Here is a 19002-nt window from a genome sequence, read left to right as displayed (position 1 = left end):
ACTGGGACCTACTTTGAAGGCCAGCACGAGTTCCATGCTTCACCGGGGGCTGAACATGCCTGTAAAAATTCAAACCTGTGTTCAGATTAAAAAGGTGTCTTCCTAAGATTATAAATTCAGCCCACTGTGGGCTTAGCCTCATCCCTTGGGATGCACCCCTCAGGAGAGGTGTAGCAGGCATGGAAAAACAAAGCCAAGAAGAGTGTGGGGGGATGAGACGCTGCAAGTATGTCAGTACCAAGGAGCGCTGCTCCCTGGGGTGTGCAGTCTGTGGGCAGACCGCCTGGTAGAGTTTTCTCTCCTGGGGATGGAAGTAGGATCAGAAGAAGAAGTTACATTCAGTGACAGGGAAGCTGCCCATGCCCTCGTGGTATAAGTAGGATAAGGAGAAGGTAGGTTATTTATAGGTTCCATTATTAATGAACCATTATTAATGGTTCATTTTGACAAGGATGACACTTGGTCAATGGTCTATAAATTGCAAATAGAACAAAGGGATAGTAGTGATTCAAGTTGGGCAGAGAATGGATCATGGGGAGATGATTAGGAGTACGTGATCGATGGGAAAGGGTTATGTTGCAATTGTGTCAATATTAGGCACAAAATGCCCTGACAAATAAGGAGATGTGATCATGTTGCATTTTTATACTGCTAGAAAAAAATCTAAAGAAAATTTCACATTAAGAGATGTTTAGCAGGGGAGCAGGGAGCAAAAGTGTGACCTCTGGAACAGAACATTTTATTCTGATTCTTGACTCTGCCAGTGACTGGCTGTGTGATGTCTCAGCGGTATATTAACCTCTCTGAGCCTCATTTCTATTCTGTGTGAATTGACAATGAGAATAATACCTGATCCTACATGAGGTAAGTAAAATGTGAGGAAGTATGTTAAACATGTTTTGTAAAGTTTTAGAAAGCACAAAGGCAGAATAATATCATGGTTGGGAGTGTAGCATTTGGAAGCCACCTCTACCTGGATTAAAATTCACAGTATTCACTTGGACACATCTCTTGACCACTGTGTGCCTCAGTTTTCCTGTCTGAAAATGAGAATAATAATGCAACCTACCTCAGAGGTCTGTAAACTAGTTAATACATGTTAAGCACTCAGAACAGTGACTGGCATGTAGCAAGTGATATGCAACTTGTCTACTGTGGTCTAAATTTTTTTTTTTTTGGTAAACATCTTTTTGGGAAATAGAACCAGCAGGGCCTGGAAGCAATTCTTTATCTGCTGTAAAGAATGGGCTGCCCTGAGATCCTTTTACGATATTCCCTTTTGTTACTTAGAGGGAAGTCTTTGTTTCTAGTGAGGTTTGTTCTTCTGAATTCCCTCTTCTAGTTTGTTTTAAAGAGAATGTTCAGGGCAGGTGAGTAACAAAATAGCAATCGGCTATCTAACATTCTTTTCTTTCAATCTCCTCCAGAAACTAGTTCAGCTCTGGGTCAGTCCCCAGTTGCGGAGCTCAGGGGCCTACAGCCCGAGGAGACGGCCTCAGAATGAAATAGGTATGCGGTTAGGAAGGTGAGGAGGACAACAGTAAGCATTTATCTCCTTCACAGCCTGTGTTTGTAGAGCCTGTTAAAGACCACCAAATACTGCACGATCGATACCACCACTGTTACTGGGCTCGTTTCTTCCGTCTCCACACCCTTTCTTTCAGATCTGATGCAATCTTATGCCAGACTTCCAATCTCCAGGAATTTTTTTTCTTCCCTTATCAACCTGTTCACATATGTTACACCTTCCCCTCACATCGGGTAGAGAAGAATTCTGATTTTAGTTTCTCCACTTAGTGTAGCCTCCAGAACCCGAAAGCCTGGGTTTGAATCCTGGCCCTGAAATGTCCTAGTTGTTTGGCCTTAGCCAAGTTGTTTAACTTTAATTGTCTGAGTTTCCTTAGCTGTAAAATTGGGATAGTAACAGTATCTACCTTCCAGTGTTCTTGGAAAACTTACCTGATAATCCATGCAAAACACTTAGGGCAATGGCTAGCACACAGTAATGTTTTCAATGAATGTTAGATGATATGATTATTACCATGCTCACTATTTCTGATATGTGATCCGGAGTGAGCTACGTATCCTCCTTGAGCCTCAGTTTCCTCGGGTGTAAGGTAAGGAGGATAATAACTTTTTTTTACAGGGTTGATGCAGATGAGGAGGTGCATAGAAAGGCTCTGGCACATGATAGACACTCACAAAATGTTCCTATCCTTGTTGCTGTTACTCTAAACAACACCTGGCCTCCATACAGGTCCAACTAGGAATTAAGAGGCAACAGGGAGCAGTGATGACAGCATGTTCGGCCTCTTGATTCTCACTTTCTGGATTTACTTGCTGGCTGCATGACCTTGGGCAACAGCTTACCCTTTCGAAGCTTCACATCCAATAAAAATAGCATCTGCTGATAGGATCATTGTGAAGGTTAGATGAGACACTCACGGAAAACACGTCGTAGGCGGCCTGTCATAGCATAAGTACTGGGTAGGTCATTTTTTCTTGTTGGAAACCAGCACTACCTCTTCTGACTGACTTTATTTCTGTCAATGGAGATGCCACTTTACAAGATTCTCAGGATGCAACTTTGGAGTAGCCTTTGACTGTCTCCTTTTCTTTATCTCCAATAGCCAGCCAATCACTAAGTCTTAGAGATTTTTCCTTCTAAATATCAGTCCCCTTCCTGATGCTTCCCCCGCAGTTCATCATCACAGTTTCCCTTGATTCTAGTCTCCTTCCTATGATTCATCCTTTGTTCCAGTTCCTCATCTACATTTTAAAAACAGGACTGTCAGTGTGTCACTCTCCTGAGCAGAAACCTTTGGCAGCTAATTGTGGACTAGAGAAAGAGGCTCAGACTCTTTGAAATACCACTTCAAGATATTCCACAAGCTGACTCCATCCCTCCTGAGTCCCCTCATCCTCCATTTCTCACTAGCTGGAGCCCTCTGGTCCTCCCAGGCATGTCTTCCAGATGCCACATTGGTCCCACTGCCATACCTTAGTGAATGCTAGTCTTCGCCTCCTGAATCACCGACTGCTCAGCCTTTGCCCCTATTCTATCTTCCAGGCCATGCCCAAAACCCACTCTGCTTATAAATACTGCTTTTCAAATTATTTTCCAGAATCATAAGGTTGGCCAAGGGTATTATACTATTCCAGACACAATGGCCTCGTCCCAGTTTGAGTGTTTACAGTGTGATAACTTCAGTGTGGCTCTGGCACTCATTTTCTATCCCAGTCTTAATGTAGAGCTTATCTTTCCAAGCCTGTCACTCACTGAGGGCAGGGTCCTTGTTTTACACATCTCCCGACTCTTCTTAAATATCCCCAGTAGAATCAAGCTTTTTAGCAGCTGCTCAGTGAATGTCTGGGTGAGAACCCATAGAAAAAGGCCCCCAATATTTTGCCTTCTCTTTGCCTGGGGCCTTCACCCCTCTGGCACACTTCTTCCTTCTCCTTCCCCTGAGGTCTTTGGCCCTTGATCTTCTGTTCTACCTCTCTTCTGTGGCTCCACTTAACACTTCTACTTGACGTTGGCCATCTGGCCTTCCTCCTCTACTCCGACTTACTTTTGCCCTATCTGAATGTTCTAAGTGAGCAGCCCACCAGACCAGCTTCTTTCTTTGGCTCAGATTATCTGGAAACTCTACCTATAATCCCAACTTCCTAACAACAACAAAAAGGAATCAAATGACATGATTGCTCAGGTATGGCACACATATCATTTCAGCATTGCTTGCAGGTTCCCTTCTGTAAAGTAGCTGTGGATGCTCGTTTAGACCCACAGTGACTTCTGGCTTATGCTACCCTATAAGCTAGTGATTGAATAAGCCTAAAAAAGAGGCAGATCATACCCAATTTATCACCCTTAATCAATTGTCTTATTCTTGACCCTGGATCTTCAGTTCTTCCTCTTGACCCTAGTAAGGCCAGTCGTGATGACTCCTGTTCACTAGTTTTCCTAGGTGGTATTTATTTAAGGCTGTTGATGTCCTAGGATAAGATAGTGTCAATAGCATTAGAACTGACCTTGGGCAAGAAGAGAGCTTGGGCCCCTCTGCCACTGGTACCAACCTATGCCTCCAGGGATGACTCAGAACCAAGATGGCACCAGTGGGGCCATATGAGACTTGGACCAGACTATCTAGCCTTTTATGGGCCTGGAGGTTGTCCATCATCATCAGAATTCCATGGATATTGACTGTTCTTGACAGTCCCAGCTTTCCACATACAGACAAAGGATATCAGTGCTGTGATGATGGCATACGCAGACCCCATTGCAAATGAGCCAGCGAAGATTCCCAGGAAATTCCCCACAGACTGGAAGAATGCTGCGGCATCAAATGCATTTGGATTCTCCTTGGGACTGTAAATGGATATAGAACTGAAAAGAGAAGAGGGTGGAGGTTAGTTAGTGACTTTCATCTCATAGCCCAGATAGGATTTTGCACTCACTATGGGGAGAGGTATCTTTTCCTGTAATGTTGGGTGCTGGTTGGAAGAGTTAGGGGAAAACAGATACAGAAGGGGAGAGTTGGAGAATGCAGACATCTTTCCACTTCCTTATAGCTCCATCCCGTGGGATCCATATATTGCTGCCAGTCAGTAAACATTTTTATATTGGAAGGGTCATAAAGAATATTGTTTCTGAGCAAACTAGGCATTAAAACATGGTAGGTGTATAAGGAATCTGCTGAGAAGATAGATAACTGTGAATTGTTTAGTGGCCATATGTCTTCAGTGCTGTTATATATTCACAAATGTTCCTGATAAAAAGTGCACTTTTATGGCCTGTGCACAAATGGATGATACAAATCACCGTGTGCACAAAATATTCTGCCGTGATCTTGTCATAAACCACAAAGCATTCCTCCTCTCCAGTGTAACCCTTCAGAAACAGAGCACTGATGGTGTTCAGGACATCACAGTATTAACCCCCAGGGAGAGACAAAACCCTCATTTTCCCACCAAAACAAATGGCAACAGCTGCCCGAGGTCATGTTTTATACCCCAATTCTGGCGGCTGCCAACAGATTTATTTCCATAGAGAAAAATCAATCCACCAATAGGCAGTCTGTTCACTTAAATATTATTGAGGATGTCATATATGCTATTTTTTTTAAAACCAGGGCCTCAGATCCCAGAGTGTGAATATGAAGGATAAGGCATGTCCTATTTTAGGAAATATGAACTCCATATTGAGCATTAAAATGAACATATGTGCTAGATCCACTACCTTTAGGGAGACTAATGAAATGACATTTCAGATTTTTTTTTTTTGCAGTTTTTATTTTAATACAGGATTTTAAAAACTAATCAGGAAAAATCAAGAGTTTAGCAGTGGGTTTTGGAAGAAACTCCAGAAGTAGCAGTGTGGAGAGCAAAAGTACACTAGACACATTGACTGAGATTAGATTGGATTTTACAGAGATGTAACTGAATCTTTTATGTTGCCCATGATTCGAGCATGTTAGCTCTCTGACCTGACTTTTGGTATCCAGAGATGACTTAAGAGAGAGCAAGGGGAACCAACTCCAATTCTTCTACAGGAAGATGTGTGGCATCAAAAAAGGTAGTTTTAAATGGTCTTAGTTTTTCCCTGGATGTCTTTAAACCCCCAAAGTAGGCCAAACACTTCTGCTTTGATGCTGTAATTGGATAAGGAAGATGAATGTGGCTCTTGAATGAAGCCTTGAAATATATGCGAGAAAAGGACTGCCTTTGAAGTGTTTTTCTTTTTTGTAAAGTGTTGTGCTTTGCAGGAAAAAAAGGAAAAGTAAACCCACATCTGGGTCCTTTGTATCTGCAAGTCCTGGGAAAAGGTGTAAAACTCCACTGGCTGTTAGGAAACCCTGGTGCCCAAGGCTGTGATGCTTGATGTGTTTGAGTTGACGTTCTCCAGCATATTTCTTCCTTCCAGTGAAGAAACACTAGTGATGAGAAAGCATTCCATTTGCATTCTGCCCTTCAAACAAAGGTTTTTGCACAGTAGCACAGCTTTGGAAGTAATTCTATTAACCTGCGATTGCCACTAGTAGATCTGACCCATAGAACAAGCACGGCTTTATCCTTCTTTCCACCTCCATAACTTCCAAAAGTGTTTCCCTGGCTTGGTGCTTCCGGAATTCTGAGCGCCCCCATCACATCATTTGGCCATACCCCGTACCATTATTTATGTATGTTTTTCTTTAAATCATTTTCATTCAAATTCAGGAGATTTTATTAAAGAATATCTATGAAATCATAAGTCCAATGTGCCAATTATATTTCTTTTTAATATACGTAAAGATAGGTAATTTAGAAAAAGAAAATTCACCTGTATGTCACCTAAAATCATCTGGGTATGCCCACTGATCTGTAGTCTGCACTTTGGGAAATGTTCTCTTCCTTCCCACTCAACAGGGTATGATCACTTTGTTCACCAAACTTGATACCCTCCCTGTGATGTTTGACTTAACTGAAGAGAAAGGCTTAATTCTCCTTGACCTATGGAGATTGTCCATCGAATTTGCTGGCCCTAAAGCTCCCCAGACATATGCACTAGGTGCCTGCCATGTGCCAAGTGATACATTAAGTAGGCATAGGAAGTGGCAGGCAGGCAGGGAAGAGCATAGAGAAGGGAAGCAGAATTTGATCCAATAAACATGTTATCAAACACCTGATATATGCAAAGCATACCTCGTCAGGGAAGCCTAAGATATAGATGACAAATAGCTCTAGTCCCAGTGTTAAGTGTGATTTTGTGAGAAATACACAACATTTAATGGTACAAAAGAGTAAGGGTACTATTTTAGAATAAAGGAGGTGGCATTTGAGCAAGGTAGCAGGTCATCAGACAGAGATGGGGAGAGAGTATTCCAGGCATTGGAAAGAGTGTAAAGAAAGGCAAGGAGGCAGGTGAGTTCAGGGCAATTGCAAGACACGGCTGCACCTATGTAGGTATGTGTGGTGGGGTAAAGATGGGTGAGGCAGCATTACTCAGAACCTTAAATTCCATGGTGAGAATATACTAATGTCCTCACATTTACATAATATTTAACCCTCTTATGCCTACAGGATGGCTTTATTTTATCCTATAATAGCTCTATGAAGTAAGAAAGGCATGTTTTGTTCTCTCTCCTTATCCCTTTCTCTCTCCTTCCTCCCTTCCTTCCTTCCTTCCTTCCTTCCCTCCCTCCTTCCTTCCTTCCTTCCTTCCTTCCTTCCTTCCTTCCTTCCTTCCTCCCTTCCTTCCCTCCCTCCTTCCTTCCTCCCTTCCTTCCCTCCCTCCTTCCCTCCTTCCCTTCCTTCCTTCCCTCTTTTTGTCTTTCCTTCCTTTCTCTTTCTTTCTTTGCACAAAAGACATAAACTAAAAATCACAGAAACTAAGACCACACAGCTACTAAGTTCACAATGTAGATTTCTTGTTTCTCTCTTTAAAAAGGCTATCATGTTGTGGGGAAACATAAACCAACATCAGGATAGTTGAGTGACAGTGTGATGCTAACTATAAGGACAACAGGAGTTCAGGTACTAGAACATTTATTTTCATGCTCGGGATGGAACATGGGCAGCACCTTCCTGTACACAAGCATAAGAGCAGAGTATGTCAACTAGGGCAACAGCACCCTCTCTCCTGGCCCACTAGCAGGTGAGACTCAGAACTTCTCAGGAAATCCTGCTTCCTGCCTCACTTTGCTGAGACTAGACTCGGTCTTGCTTCTCTTTGGATGTCCAGGACACAGCCTGTTGTTTGGCACACGGCAGGGTATAAAAAGGCTGATGGAACGAAGGTGCAGGACAATTGGAAAGTAGAAAGGAAGAAAGAAAGAAAAACGTGAAGGAAGGAGGCTTGCAAAAGCTCGTTATCTCTTGAAGTGAATCATCACCCATAAGATTTTTTAGCTGACATTGACTATGCACAGTCACATTGTGGGTACTTTTATGGTTATCAGTCTAATCTTGAAACTGACACCTGTGCCTCTTAATTTGAGCCCAAGATCTGATACTTATTGGCTATATGGCCTTGGGCAAGTTACTCCATATTCAGAATCAGTTACCTCATCTGTAAAATGGAGATAATAACAGTATTTATCCCCTAGAAATGTTGTGGGGATATGAGATACATTTAAAACTCTTAGATATATCTTGTGGATTATAGTCATTCGTTGAGTACTTATATGTACACTTAAAATAAATACTCAGTGAATGTTGTTTATCCTCACCGTCGTCATCATCATTCTGCTGAGAACTTCCATAAGTGTCACAATAACAACAGAGTGGTCAGTTACAACTATGGGCAAATGGGGTGTGACTGCCCTCAGGGCACACCAAGCTCTGAGGTTGCTGAGGAGTACCTGAACTCCTGTTGTCCTTATAGTTAGCATCACACTGTCACTCAACTATCCTGATGTTGGTTTATGTTTCCCCACAACATGATAGCCTTTTTAAAGAGAGAAACAAGAAATCTACATTGTGAACTTAGTAGCTGTGTGATCTTAGTTTCTGTGATTTTTAGTTTATGTCTTTGTGCAAAGAAAGAAAGAGAAAGGAAGGAAAGACAAAAAGAGGGAAGGAAGGAAGGGAAGGAGGGAAGGAGGAAGGAGGGAGGGAAGGAAGGAAGGAAGGAAGGAAGGAAGGAAGGAAGGAAGGAAGGAAGGAAAGAGAGAGAAAGGGATAACTAGTCACTTTTGCATAAGAACAACAGGGTGTCCAGGAAGGAGAGTACCAGGCAGGTACCGCAGAGAAATGGCCATAGGAGTGGGGCTAAAATGTTCTCATACATTTCATGAAGCTCTTGGCTCAGTGGATCAAGGAGGGAAGGAGTGCCCTCAGCTGTGTGGGCAGGGGTCTGCTCCAGGGACAAGAATCGGCCAGGAGACTCAGCTTGAGTTGCATCTCTTCAAGTTTAGTGGAGGGTGTTCTATAAGCAAAGTCCTCTGGCTTCTAGTAAGAAATGAGGCAAAAGAAGCAGAAGCCAGGCTGGGCAGGGTGGCTCGCTCCTGTAATCCCAGCATTTTGGGAGGCCGAGGTGGGTGGATTTGGATTGCTTGAGCACAGGAGTGTGAGACCAGCCCGGGCAACATGGCAAAACCCCATCTCTAAAAAAAGTACAAAAATTAGCTGGGTGTGATGGTACGTGCCTGTAGTCCCCGCTACTCAGGAGGCTGAGGTGGGACAGTTGCTTGAGCAGGGAAGGTTGAGGCTGTAGTGAGCTGTGATTGGGCCACTGCACCCTAGCCTGGGTGACAGAGCAAGACCTTGTCTCAAAATAAATAAATAAAAATATATATAAATTAAAATTTAAAAATAAATAAAGTGGAAATAAGTCCAGGATATTGATTCATTCTGTTCAACAATCGATTATTCAGCAAAATTAGTTTGATGACAGTGTATTGGACCTATACTAAAAAATAAATGTGTGCAGCATCTTTTATTCAAAAATTTTGAAATGTATGAAGTATCCTAAATTCTTTGATGAAAGCAACATGAATAAGGATTATTTTGCTTACTGTATCATTTCACATTCACAGACATTATTCAGACTTCAGTGTTTCTCTACAACTCATCTTTTCTTCTATACGATGCTCCTGCAAGGAATGGGTCTCATAGCTTAGGCAGTGTTAAGAGCATAGAATCTGAATCTGAGTTCTGGGTGTAAGTCTCAGCTTACTGCCACTTACTGCCTATGTGACCTTGAGCAAGTTATTGAAACCACTTTTATCTCAGTTTCTATAAAATGATGATGACAATAATAGTACTTACCACACTGGGTTGCTATGAGAATTAAATGGATTAATGTTTATAAAGCATTTGAAATGGTGTGTCTCACCTAGTAAGAACTAGATAAGCATTTCTTAAATAAATCACCTCTCTCTCTCTCTGAGTGCTTCATTTAGTTCTAAAAGAAGCATTTCAAACAAATGTTCAATCAAAACCTCTATCCAAACAGAACTAAGATTTTACCACCTATCTCTCACACTCTGACTGTCCCTGGCCTACCATCTTTGGGTGGCAGGGATCATCTGATCATATGAATTTGTTTTGTGCAGAATGGTGTGTGGCACATAGTAAAGTGCTCAATAAAGCTAGTAATGAAGAAGGAGGAGGAGGGGGAGAAGGAGGGAGAAAAAGAGGAGGAAGAAGAGATGTTGTGAGTGAAATGCTGCTGATAGTGAACATAAAATAATAGGTATGAAAAATATTATATAGATGGCACCACAACAATGCCCTCCCCTCTGTGGCTCTGGCTGCCCTTCCACTGTGGCCCTGCGGAGTCATCTCTCTCCTGATCATGACACTCTTCCTCAAGGTCTCCCAGTTTCCAACACCATCTTCCCCTGTGTTATTCTTCACTGGGACTGCTGAGATACTTTGCCACACAGTCACCCACAGAAACTACCCAGCCACCTCAAGCTTCTGGCGGCCCTGGTTCCACAGGACGCTCTCCCTGACTGGTCCTCCCAAATCCCACAGCCCACTCACCCTCCTGGGTGCCCGTGACAATTAGAATAGCCTGCTTCTCCAGCCTCAGTCCAGCCTCACTCCCTTTGTTAACATGAAATCAATGTCGCTTGAAAGCTTATGAAAAGAACATATGAAGTGAACATATTGTATCTCTTGCCACATTTCTATTAATTTAGTCATTACAGAAAAAATGAGAAAATGATTACTGTAGCCAAAGATATACAAAAGAACCTTCCATTTTCTCTGCCAAATCTTTAATCCCTAAGAAAAAAATTATTGGCACCAGTTCATTGAAAAGTTCTTGATTAGTTGGGACACACATAAATATGAAATGGTTTATTTTTTTTTCCAATCACTGCTTCCAGCTGTACTATATCGAATCCCCCTTTGTGCTGGGTAAGTAGTTCCATTAATGATGTCTTGGTCAAATCCCATTATTGAGTTCCTTTCAGTTATTAAAACTTGGTGCAGCCCAACTTAAAACCTAAATCTTCAAAGGCGGATTCCTGTTGTCCCTGCAGAATATTCTAGAGCAGCAGCAGGATGACTGGAAGAGAGGGAAGGCAGCCTGCTCCTCCTCCTCACACCTGATGCCAGTGCCTGCCGGTGATGGAAGCCTGGAGGAGGGGTGGGGAGCCCAGCTCTCCTCTTTATGTGCATAACTGCTTGTCAGCGGTGTGTAGGGTCCCTGGCCTGGTCTCAGTCTTGTTGCTGCTTGGTCCCTCTCTTAGAGACCTCTGTTGGCATGTTGGTGCCTCCATTTTGCTGAGAACCCCTTCACAGCTGCCACAGGATCTTCCAGGTCTACACATTTCCAGCCTGTTTCCTCGGGTTGGATCAGTAGCCACTTGGGCAACTTAGTGCCTGTCACCCCTCAGGAGGTGAAAGGTAAATAAATCTTGGGACCCCAAAATCACTAAGCTTGAGGGAAAAGTCAAGCTTAGAACTGCTTAGGGCCAACCTACCTCCCTCACAATTTGCCCGCAAGGAAATTCCTTGTGGACAAAGGACAGACAGAACTCAAAGTCATCCCTCTGAGCCTCACCTGAGACAAATGCATATCTGATTGGTTCTGCCCTATAGTTTCTGTAAAAAGGAAGATTCACTGAGCCAGACTAAATCATGTATTCAGTGGAAGGCTGACAAGGACTCAAAAGAATGCAACCTTTTGTCTCTTACCTACCTCTAACTTAGAAGCCCCAATTCCAGCTCTCCCTCTTTACAGGACTGAACCAATGTACCTCTTACACATACTATACACTCATGTCTCCCTAAAATGTGTAAGAGCAAGCTATACCCCGACCACTGTGGGCACATGTCATTAGGACTTCCTGAGATTGTGTCACGGTTGTGTCCTTAACCTGGTCAAAGTAAACTTTCTAAATTGATTGAGACCTGTCACAGATATTTTGGGCTAACACCTCCAATCTCCTTAATCTGGGGTTCCCCTGAGTACCTTCCACGGGCCATAGAACACTGGGCTGGGTGGGCTTACCCCACATACTCTCCAGACACATCCAACCCAAGAGCCTTCAGGTTCTGCTCATGCCGACTCCTGCTTTCAGAAATCTCTAGGCCAGAAGAGGCGCTGGTCTCTGTGTTTTGTGTGAGCCCACACTCTGAGGGCCATGTCCAATAACTCCCTTCCCTTGCTCTGTTTTGAGAGGGCTTTGGCTCCACTGCAGGTTCTATACTGCGGGATGAGCTCACAGCCTCTGTCTTTGCAGGTGGCACCAGCCTTTCCGGGTGATTCCAGTAGACTCCCCTTCCCCTTGGCTTAGGGAAGAGGAAGAACTTTCATGGGAAGGGATAACAGTATAACAGTTTACACCTCAAACACTGCACTCTCCCTAGGGATATCCCCTTTCCTTCCCCACCCCGTCATACACAGATGTGAGGCAAAGGGGATGGGGTGGGGGCGGGGGAAATGAGGCTGCTTCTGATGCCAATTAAGCCAGTTGAGGGGTGAGCATCCTAACTGCTGGGGAGACTTGCTGCTCTTTTTAGTATGAAACCATTTAGCAACTTCTGTTTTCAGCCACGGTCCCTAACCCCAATCTGGTAAACAGGAAAAGACCCACAAGATCATAATGTGACATTTATGTGGGAGTGCTTCTAGTTTCTTTTCTCCACATCTACGGCTGCCTTGTCATTCTGCTTTAAAAGACACATTTTAAGGACCCACACAACATAAAGGGGCAATGAAAATGTGTAAAAGCTGCTCTGTTTTGTTGGGCCTGGGTGTCACAGGTAGGAAGCAAGTAGATGAAAAACAATTACAGTGCTATTTTGTGTTTAAAATTCTTTACTCCTTAAAAAAAAGAAGTGGATCCTTATCTATTATTTATCTTTTAATGACTGTACCAACCTGCCCTTTCTCAGATAAGTTGCTTAATTATGAATAAGAAATTGATTTTTATGGGGCCAAGAATTGTGTGTACACATCGGAATTCGTTCTGGCATCTGCCTGCCGATTATTCTGGCTTATGTTCTGCCAAAGGCCAATGAAGCTCTGTCAAGAGAACCTGCTGTAAAACATAATGACTTCAGAAATTGGGGGTATTCCAGGCACCCTGGGAGGTTAGAAGAGCTGCTTCTTAATAATAAGAGGTCCTGGCCAAAGTTCACTGAGCTTGAGTAAGAACGACAGGGTTTTACCTTCCCAAGGGCAACTCTTCAGAGTCAAGCGCTGTGTTTGAGGGGGAACATCAATTAACTCTTTCTGCTTCTGAGGGACCATTTAATGACTGCTCCTTAAGAATCCAAATGTATACCAGAGAGTGATTTTCTAAATCCTTGCTGAATATCATCTTGTCATTTTGATGTCAGGCACAAGAGAAAAAGACAAGAGAAATTCTGTGGGAAGGATATGCTAGTGTATCATGGCTTCCTCGGGAATAATGCAATCTCAGGCTGAATTAATTGATTCATTCCATCCACAAATATTTATTGAACATCTACTAAGTACAGACATTGTTCTTAGCACTGAAAGTACTGCAGGGAACAAAAGACAGCTCCTGACCTCATGTTCCTCACATTTCAGTGGAGAAGATAACATAATAAATAGCTAAGCAAATAAATGTATAATTCAATGACAAGGATTGAAAAGAAAAATAAAACAGCAAGAGAGGATGGGACAGAGAGGATTGGGATGGTCAGGGAAGGCTTCTCTGACAAAGATTATTAAGTGGAGTCCTGAATGAAATAAAGGGAGAGCTTTCTAGGCCCTGAAGCAAAGCTTGTTCAGTGGGTCCGAGAAGCCACAAGGTGGCCAGCATGGCTGGAGGGAAATGATGGGGAGGAGAGTGGTGGTGGTCAGGCTGGAGCCGGGCCAGGGCCAGGGCCAGGTCTTATGGAGCCTTTTGGGACATTGTTAGGATTTTCTTCTAGGGTGAAAGAGCAGGCACTGGAGGGTTGGGGTAGAGGATTGGAGTGTGATGGAATATTCCAGGAGAAGTCTATGTTAGTCACAGCGGAGGAAGGTGGGTGGGAGACAACACGATCCCATGACACTCTTCAAAGGCTGCAGCAGCCAAGCCTGTCCTCATCAGCCTGGATGTCACCATCTAAACGAGACCTGACAAATAACAGCAGACCACAGGAGAAAAAGTAGAGTGGTGAAGAAAAAGATTGAGAGAAGTATGGGAGTTCAAAGCATAGATGAATTTAGCAGAAACAGCTGCAGCGAGCGTCTGAAAGGTGATTGTGCAGAGGAAGGACTGGACTCATTCTTTGTATTTCCAGAAGACAAGATATAGTCCAAAAGTAACGTATCATAGGAAGACAGATTCCCAGCTTTATATTCTATTTCAAAATTTTCTAATTCTTAGATCTGATGGAAAATGGGATGGGTACTATAAAAGGGTAGGGAATTCTCTGTAGTTGGAGATGTTTTAAACATAGAATAAGAGAGTTACTTGCCAGGGTGCTGTGGAGGAAATTCATGCCCTAGAGAGTTATAATGCGGCCTCAAGGAATCTTCCACCCTGAGGGTCATTGACCTGCTCTCTATTTTCCAATTTCCTCCAGGCCTGCCAGGAAAGGTAGTAAGGTACTTGGCTTTCCTGTGCTAACCCAAATCCTGACATTGGAAATGTCTGAGCACGTAGCCAGTAAGGAGCAGTACTTCAATAGAGGATGCAGTGAGGATGCAGATGATTTAGGTTGGAGCCAGGTTGATGATGACATCAAGAACGGTTACAAATTTCAGCACAGAATAAAGCCTTTGACAGATTCCTAAGTGGCTCTGGTCCATTAAGTTCCAACTTTAAGGTGACAAAGAGGCCCCTGAATTTAAAACTGGTTAAAAGGGAAGAAGAGTTAAAGGAGGTTTGTTATGAATTATATGTGCATTTTCTTTGAAAGGAGATCTTAAATTACTTTGCAATTTAGCTTGAAGCGTCTTGTCAGAATTGAATTAGTCTGCGGGCTTTGAGAAATTTTCTCTTATACCTAATATTGAGAGGAAAGTGAATCTGAGATAGTCCTAAAGATAAAAGCAACTTGCAAATTCACTTATTTCTTTTTCTTTCTTTGTATTTCTCTTTAAAGCAGAAATAGGAATTTGAATCCCACTACTGTGAGCCTGTTCATTTAAGAAAGAGAATAATTCTCATGGCCTAATGGGAATTTCTATCCTTTCTCCAACTTTTCAATTTCTTTAATCCTCATTAATGAAATCTTAGCTCCAAAGAATGCTGTGATATGCAAAATTTTAGTCATAATAGATATAAAAATATATAGAAAAGTAGGTTAATAGCCACCAAAGATGGAAATCCAGCTAAAATTAAAATATAATCATAAACAGGTGCAAGCAAGACCAAATATTAATCCCCAAGGTTGAAAATAGAGAAGGAGGTCAAGTTCTTCAACGTTTACTGAGCCCTCAAAATACTATTCCCTGTATTCATTTCTATGAAGCATTCACTATGTGTCAAGCACTATGTTAAGCATTTTTATAAGCATTATCTTCTTTAACCCTCAAAGTAAACACCAAAGAAGGTGCTACTATTATTTCCATTATAGATAAGGAAATTATAGCTTAGCTAGATTAAGTAACTTTTAAAATTTCACCTCATTTAATCCTTCCAATTATCTAACGATAAAAGTACAACCATGCACTGCATAATGACATTTCAATGCACAACAGACTGCATATACACCAGTGGTCCCATAAGATTACAATATGGTATTTTTTTTACTGTATCTTTTCTATGTTTAGATACACAAATACTTACCATTGGGTTATAACTGCCTACAATATTAGTATAATAACATACCGTACAGGTTTGTAGCCTAGGAGCAATAGGTTATACCATATAAACTAGCTGTGCAGTAGGTTATACCATCTAGAAGATTTGTGTAAGTACACTGCATAATGTCTGCATGATGACAAAATAGTCTAACAAAGCATTTCTTAGAATATATCCCTGTTGTTAAGAGATGCATGACTGTATTGTTCTCATTTCAGAGATAAATAGACTCAGGGAGGTTAAATCACTTGCCCAAGGTAACTTGCAGGTAAATGGAGCATCATTAGATTCAGATCTCACCAAGGGAAAGCCTGTGACTGGGGAGTGGAAATGCCTGGCTCTACCACTGGAATGTGCTCACAGAGAAATAACTCGAACATATACCCCATCTTCACAGGCTGAGGCAAAGTCCACTCTTGGAAGTTGAAAATTTCAGGATTTCTAGTACTAATTTGCAAGAAAAAAATTACATTAGTTAAAATATCTATTCCAATATGAGGAGTTTTGCTGACAACCTAGTACTACCTACAGGCCAAGATTTCTTAATGGAGACCTCTCCTCTATATTGAATGGGTTTTAATATGAAACTATATCCCATATCTCCTGACATTCATACCAACACCAACTTAGGCTTGCCATTGTCCTGTTTTTCCAAGTGGTGACTACCGTCTCTTTATAGTAACTACTTATCTGTCTCAGCATCTTCACCTGGAAAATGGTGATAACAATTGTGTTTCCTTCATAGAGTGGGGATTACATATGTTAATATGTGTATAGTGTTTAAAATGCTGCCTACAACATGGAAAGCACTCTAAAAATATTAGCTGTTATTATTGCTATTTGCATTACTATTGTTGGAATGATTGCTATATCTTTCACCATTTGCTCAAAAGAAACTAAATAAAAACTAAGCTCTACTTCTAATAATATAAAGGCATTTGGGAATTCCAACTAGTGTATTAGAACATTATAAGAATCTTTTGGGGTAGAACGAACAATAGGCTAAGCGTTCGATCAAATATTGAATTCATCTTTTTCTTAATAAGGCCTCTAGAGCAGAAGGCTACTGGGATAGTATCAAACAAGGGGATCCATGTAAATTGTTAACAATCACGAAGCATGGAAGAGCCATGGTTTTGCACATCTAACAAAGCTGAACTTTTAGCAGCCTCTCAGGGAAGGGTACACCAAGGTAGCTATACCACAGAAATCCTGTGGCTACACCTGAACGAAAATGTGTTTGTGAACAGAGGGTGTTCAATAAAGTTGTGTAGACTTGCTGATTAGCAACAGTCAAGGAAAAAAAACCATGAAAACAATGGAGTTTGCTTTCATGGCAAGATCACCAATTCACAGCTCACCACATGCTACATAGAGATAAAGAAGAATCAGCAAAGGGGCGCTTGCTTGGATGGGAGCCTGCAGTGTTTCATAAATGCTGTGTGCTGAGGACTGTGATGAGTGGCTGAATAAAATGCTAGTTTCCTCTGTGGGTCAAAGGAGTCTTCATGGACAATGGGCTGCCTTCTTAATCTGGGTGCCTTTCATTCTCGCATTAGATAAACCCCACTCCCATTATAAACAACTGCCTGAGACAGCCTGAGGGAGTTTCACCTAGTGACAAGCCAACTCCTGGAAAATATTTGCACTAATAGACTCATTCCCCCAGACCCTTCCCTGATCTCCCAGTTATTAGCAATTAAGTGAGCATCTGGGCCCCCATCACAGCTTAATTTAATTAAGAATCTGTATCCATCTTCTTAGAGTTGCAGATAATTTCACTTCAGTTCAAGTTATCTTTGGAAGGAAAGCACATAGTTATCTTCTTAAACTAATGTATTTCACAAAGGTAGTTGCCTCATTCCCACAGATTTCAATGTCATGTGTGAAGCATGGGAACTGCAGGCCAGCAAATCTTATTATCAAAGGAAGTTTTGCTTCTATGTAATATTCTTAACTTATATGTTTCTAGGCGTTGCCATGAAGTGTATATTCTATGGAGGAGTCCTCTCTGGCATTAGCTCTTCAGGACATGGCTTTATCTGGAATAAGAATATGGACCTTAACATATATTTGAATCTCAAGCCAATACAGCCTGTAAGAACCGATGTATTCCTAACACAGGCAATTAATAGACCTGTCTTGTCCATGCAATAAAGGTAGTTACTAAAACAGAGTCAGAGGCTAGATGTAAGGATGAACAGTTCATCTGTCAAGGCCATAGCCATGCCATGAAGGAGCACAAGATATTGCTTGGTGCCAGGAACTAGGGCCCTGCGTGCTGGAGCAGCCTTGAAGTACCAAGAGGATGGTTTTTACATATCGAGCTGGACAATAGGTGAGAGGCTTGGGGAACATATAGACTGGAAGACTATATAGGCATTGGGAAGGAGGGAGGTCAGTGGAAACTTCCAGTTAGAAGCAGGTAAACAAGCTATCATTAGTATGTGAACAAGCAAGGGACTCAGGAAATCAATATTCTGGAAGCCTGGGGATGAGTGTAAACTGAGCATTTGTAAATGCATACATGCAATTTTCTGGAAGAAGATTCCTTGAAACTTTCATCACCTTCTCTATGTGGTCCATGACCCCCCAAAAGGTTAAAAGCCACTGAAGTAGGGATCTGCAAATACTGACGGTAGAACAAGGAGGGAGTGTTCAAAAGCTGGGACAAATTGCAACTGGCAGAAAGTGAGACAAGAGGAAGAATTGAATAATCGGTGCAAGGCACGTGAAACAAGAGGACCTTGGTGGCTGGGTGCGGTGGCTCATGCCTGTAATCCCAGCACTCTGCAGGGTGGAAGTGGGAGTATCACTTAAGCCCAGATGTTCAAGGCTGCAGTGAGCCAAGACTGGTCACTGCACTCTAGCCTGGGCGACAGAGCAAGACCCTGTCTCAAAAAAAAAAAATAAAATAAAAATAAAAATAGTGCCTTGGTAATGGAAGAAAACCTATGTGCTGGACCATGACCTTTTGCACTCTTCCAGCTTGGCTGGAATCAAATGTGGCTGCTCCAGACTAGCAGACAACATATGTGAGAACACAGTTAAATTAATGATAGATCAGAAAGAGTGGCTGTTCCTGACACCTAAGTATATGTAGACAGAAAAGTGAGGTTTTGAGAGTTGTGTTTACGTGGAAGTGATGGACAGAGTTGGGAAATGTAGTGGGTAACACCATGAAGCATACATTAATTTATGGCCTGGATCAGCTCTACTTTCTATTCATGATGTAAATGATGTTAACTGTATTGATTCAATACATCAAAGGTCATGTGGCCAGGACTCACCATCCCTGCCA

General features: G+C 42.2%; 1 protein-coding gene across 6 annotated transcripts in view; it reads right to left on the bottom strand.

Moving 5' to 3' along the window:
* The window catches only part of SLC9A9 (solute carrier family 9 member A9), a 608568-nt gene that overhangs the window by 328884 nt on the left and 260682 nt on the right, over positions 1 to 19002 (bottom strand). For 4 of the 6 annotated variants that reach the window (XM_063610659.1, XM_055295145.2, XM_063610660.1 and 1 more), the window contains exon 7: positions 4249 to 4387. In XM_063610659.1, the coding sequence (XP_063466729.1) occupies positions 4249 to 4387 (139 nt within the window). Of the gene's footprint in view, positions 1 to 4243; positions 4388 to 19002 lie in introns of all 6 variants that reach the window. The other 2 variants (XM_055295143.2, XM_055295146.2) reach the window with 1 other exon arrangement.

This window comes from Symphalangus syndactylus, chromosome 10, assembly GCF_028878055.3.
Source record: "Symphalangus syndactylus isolate Jambi chromosome 10, NHGRI_mSymSyn1-v2.1_pri, whole genome shotgun sequence".
NCBI lineage: Eukaryota > Metazoa > Chordata > Mammalia > Primates > Hylobatidae > Symphalangus > Symphalangus syndactylus.
The sequence above is the reverse complement of the archived record's forward strand: the minus strand, read 5'-3'. Positions and strand labels throughout refer to the sequence as shown.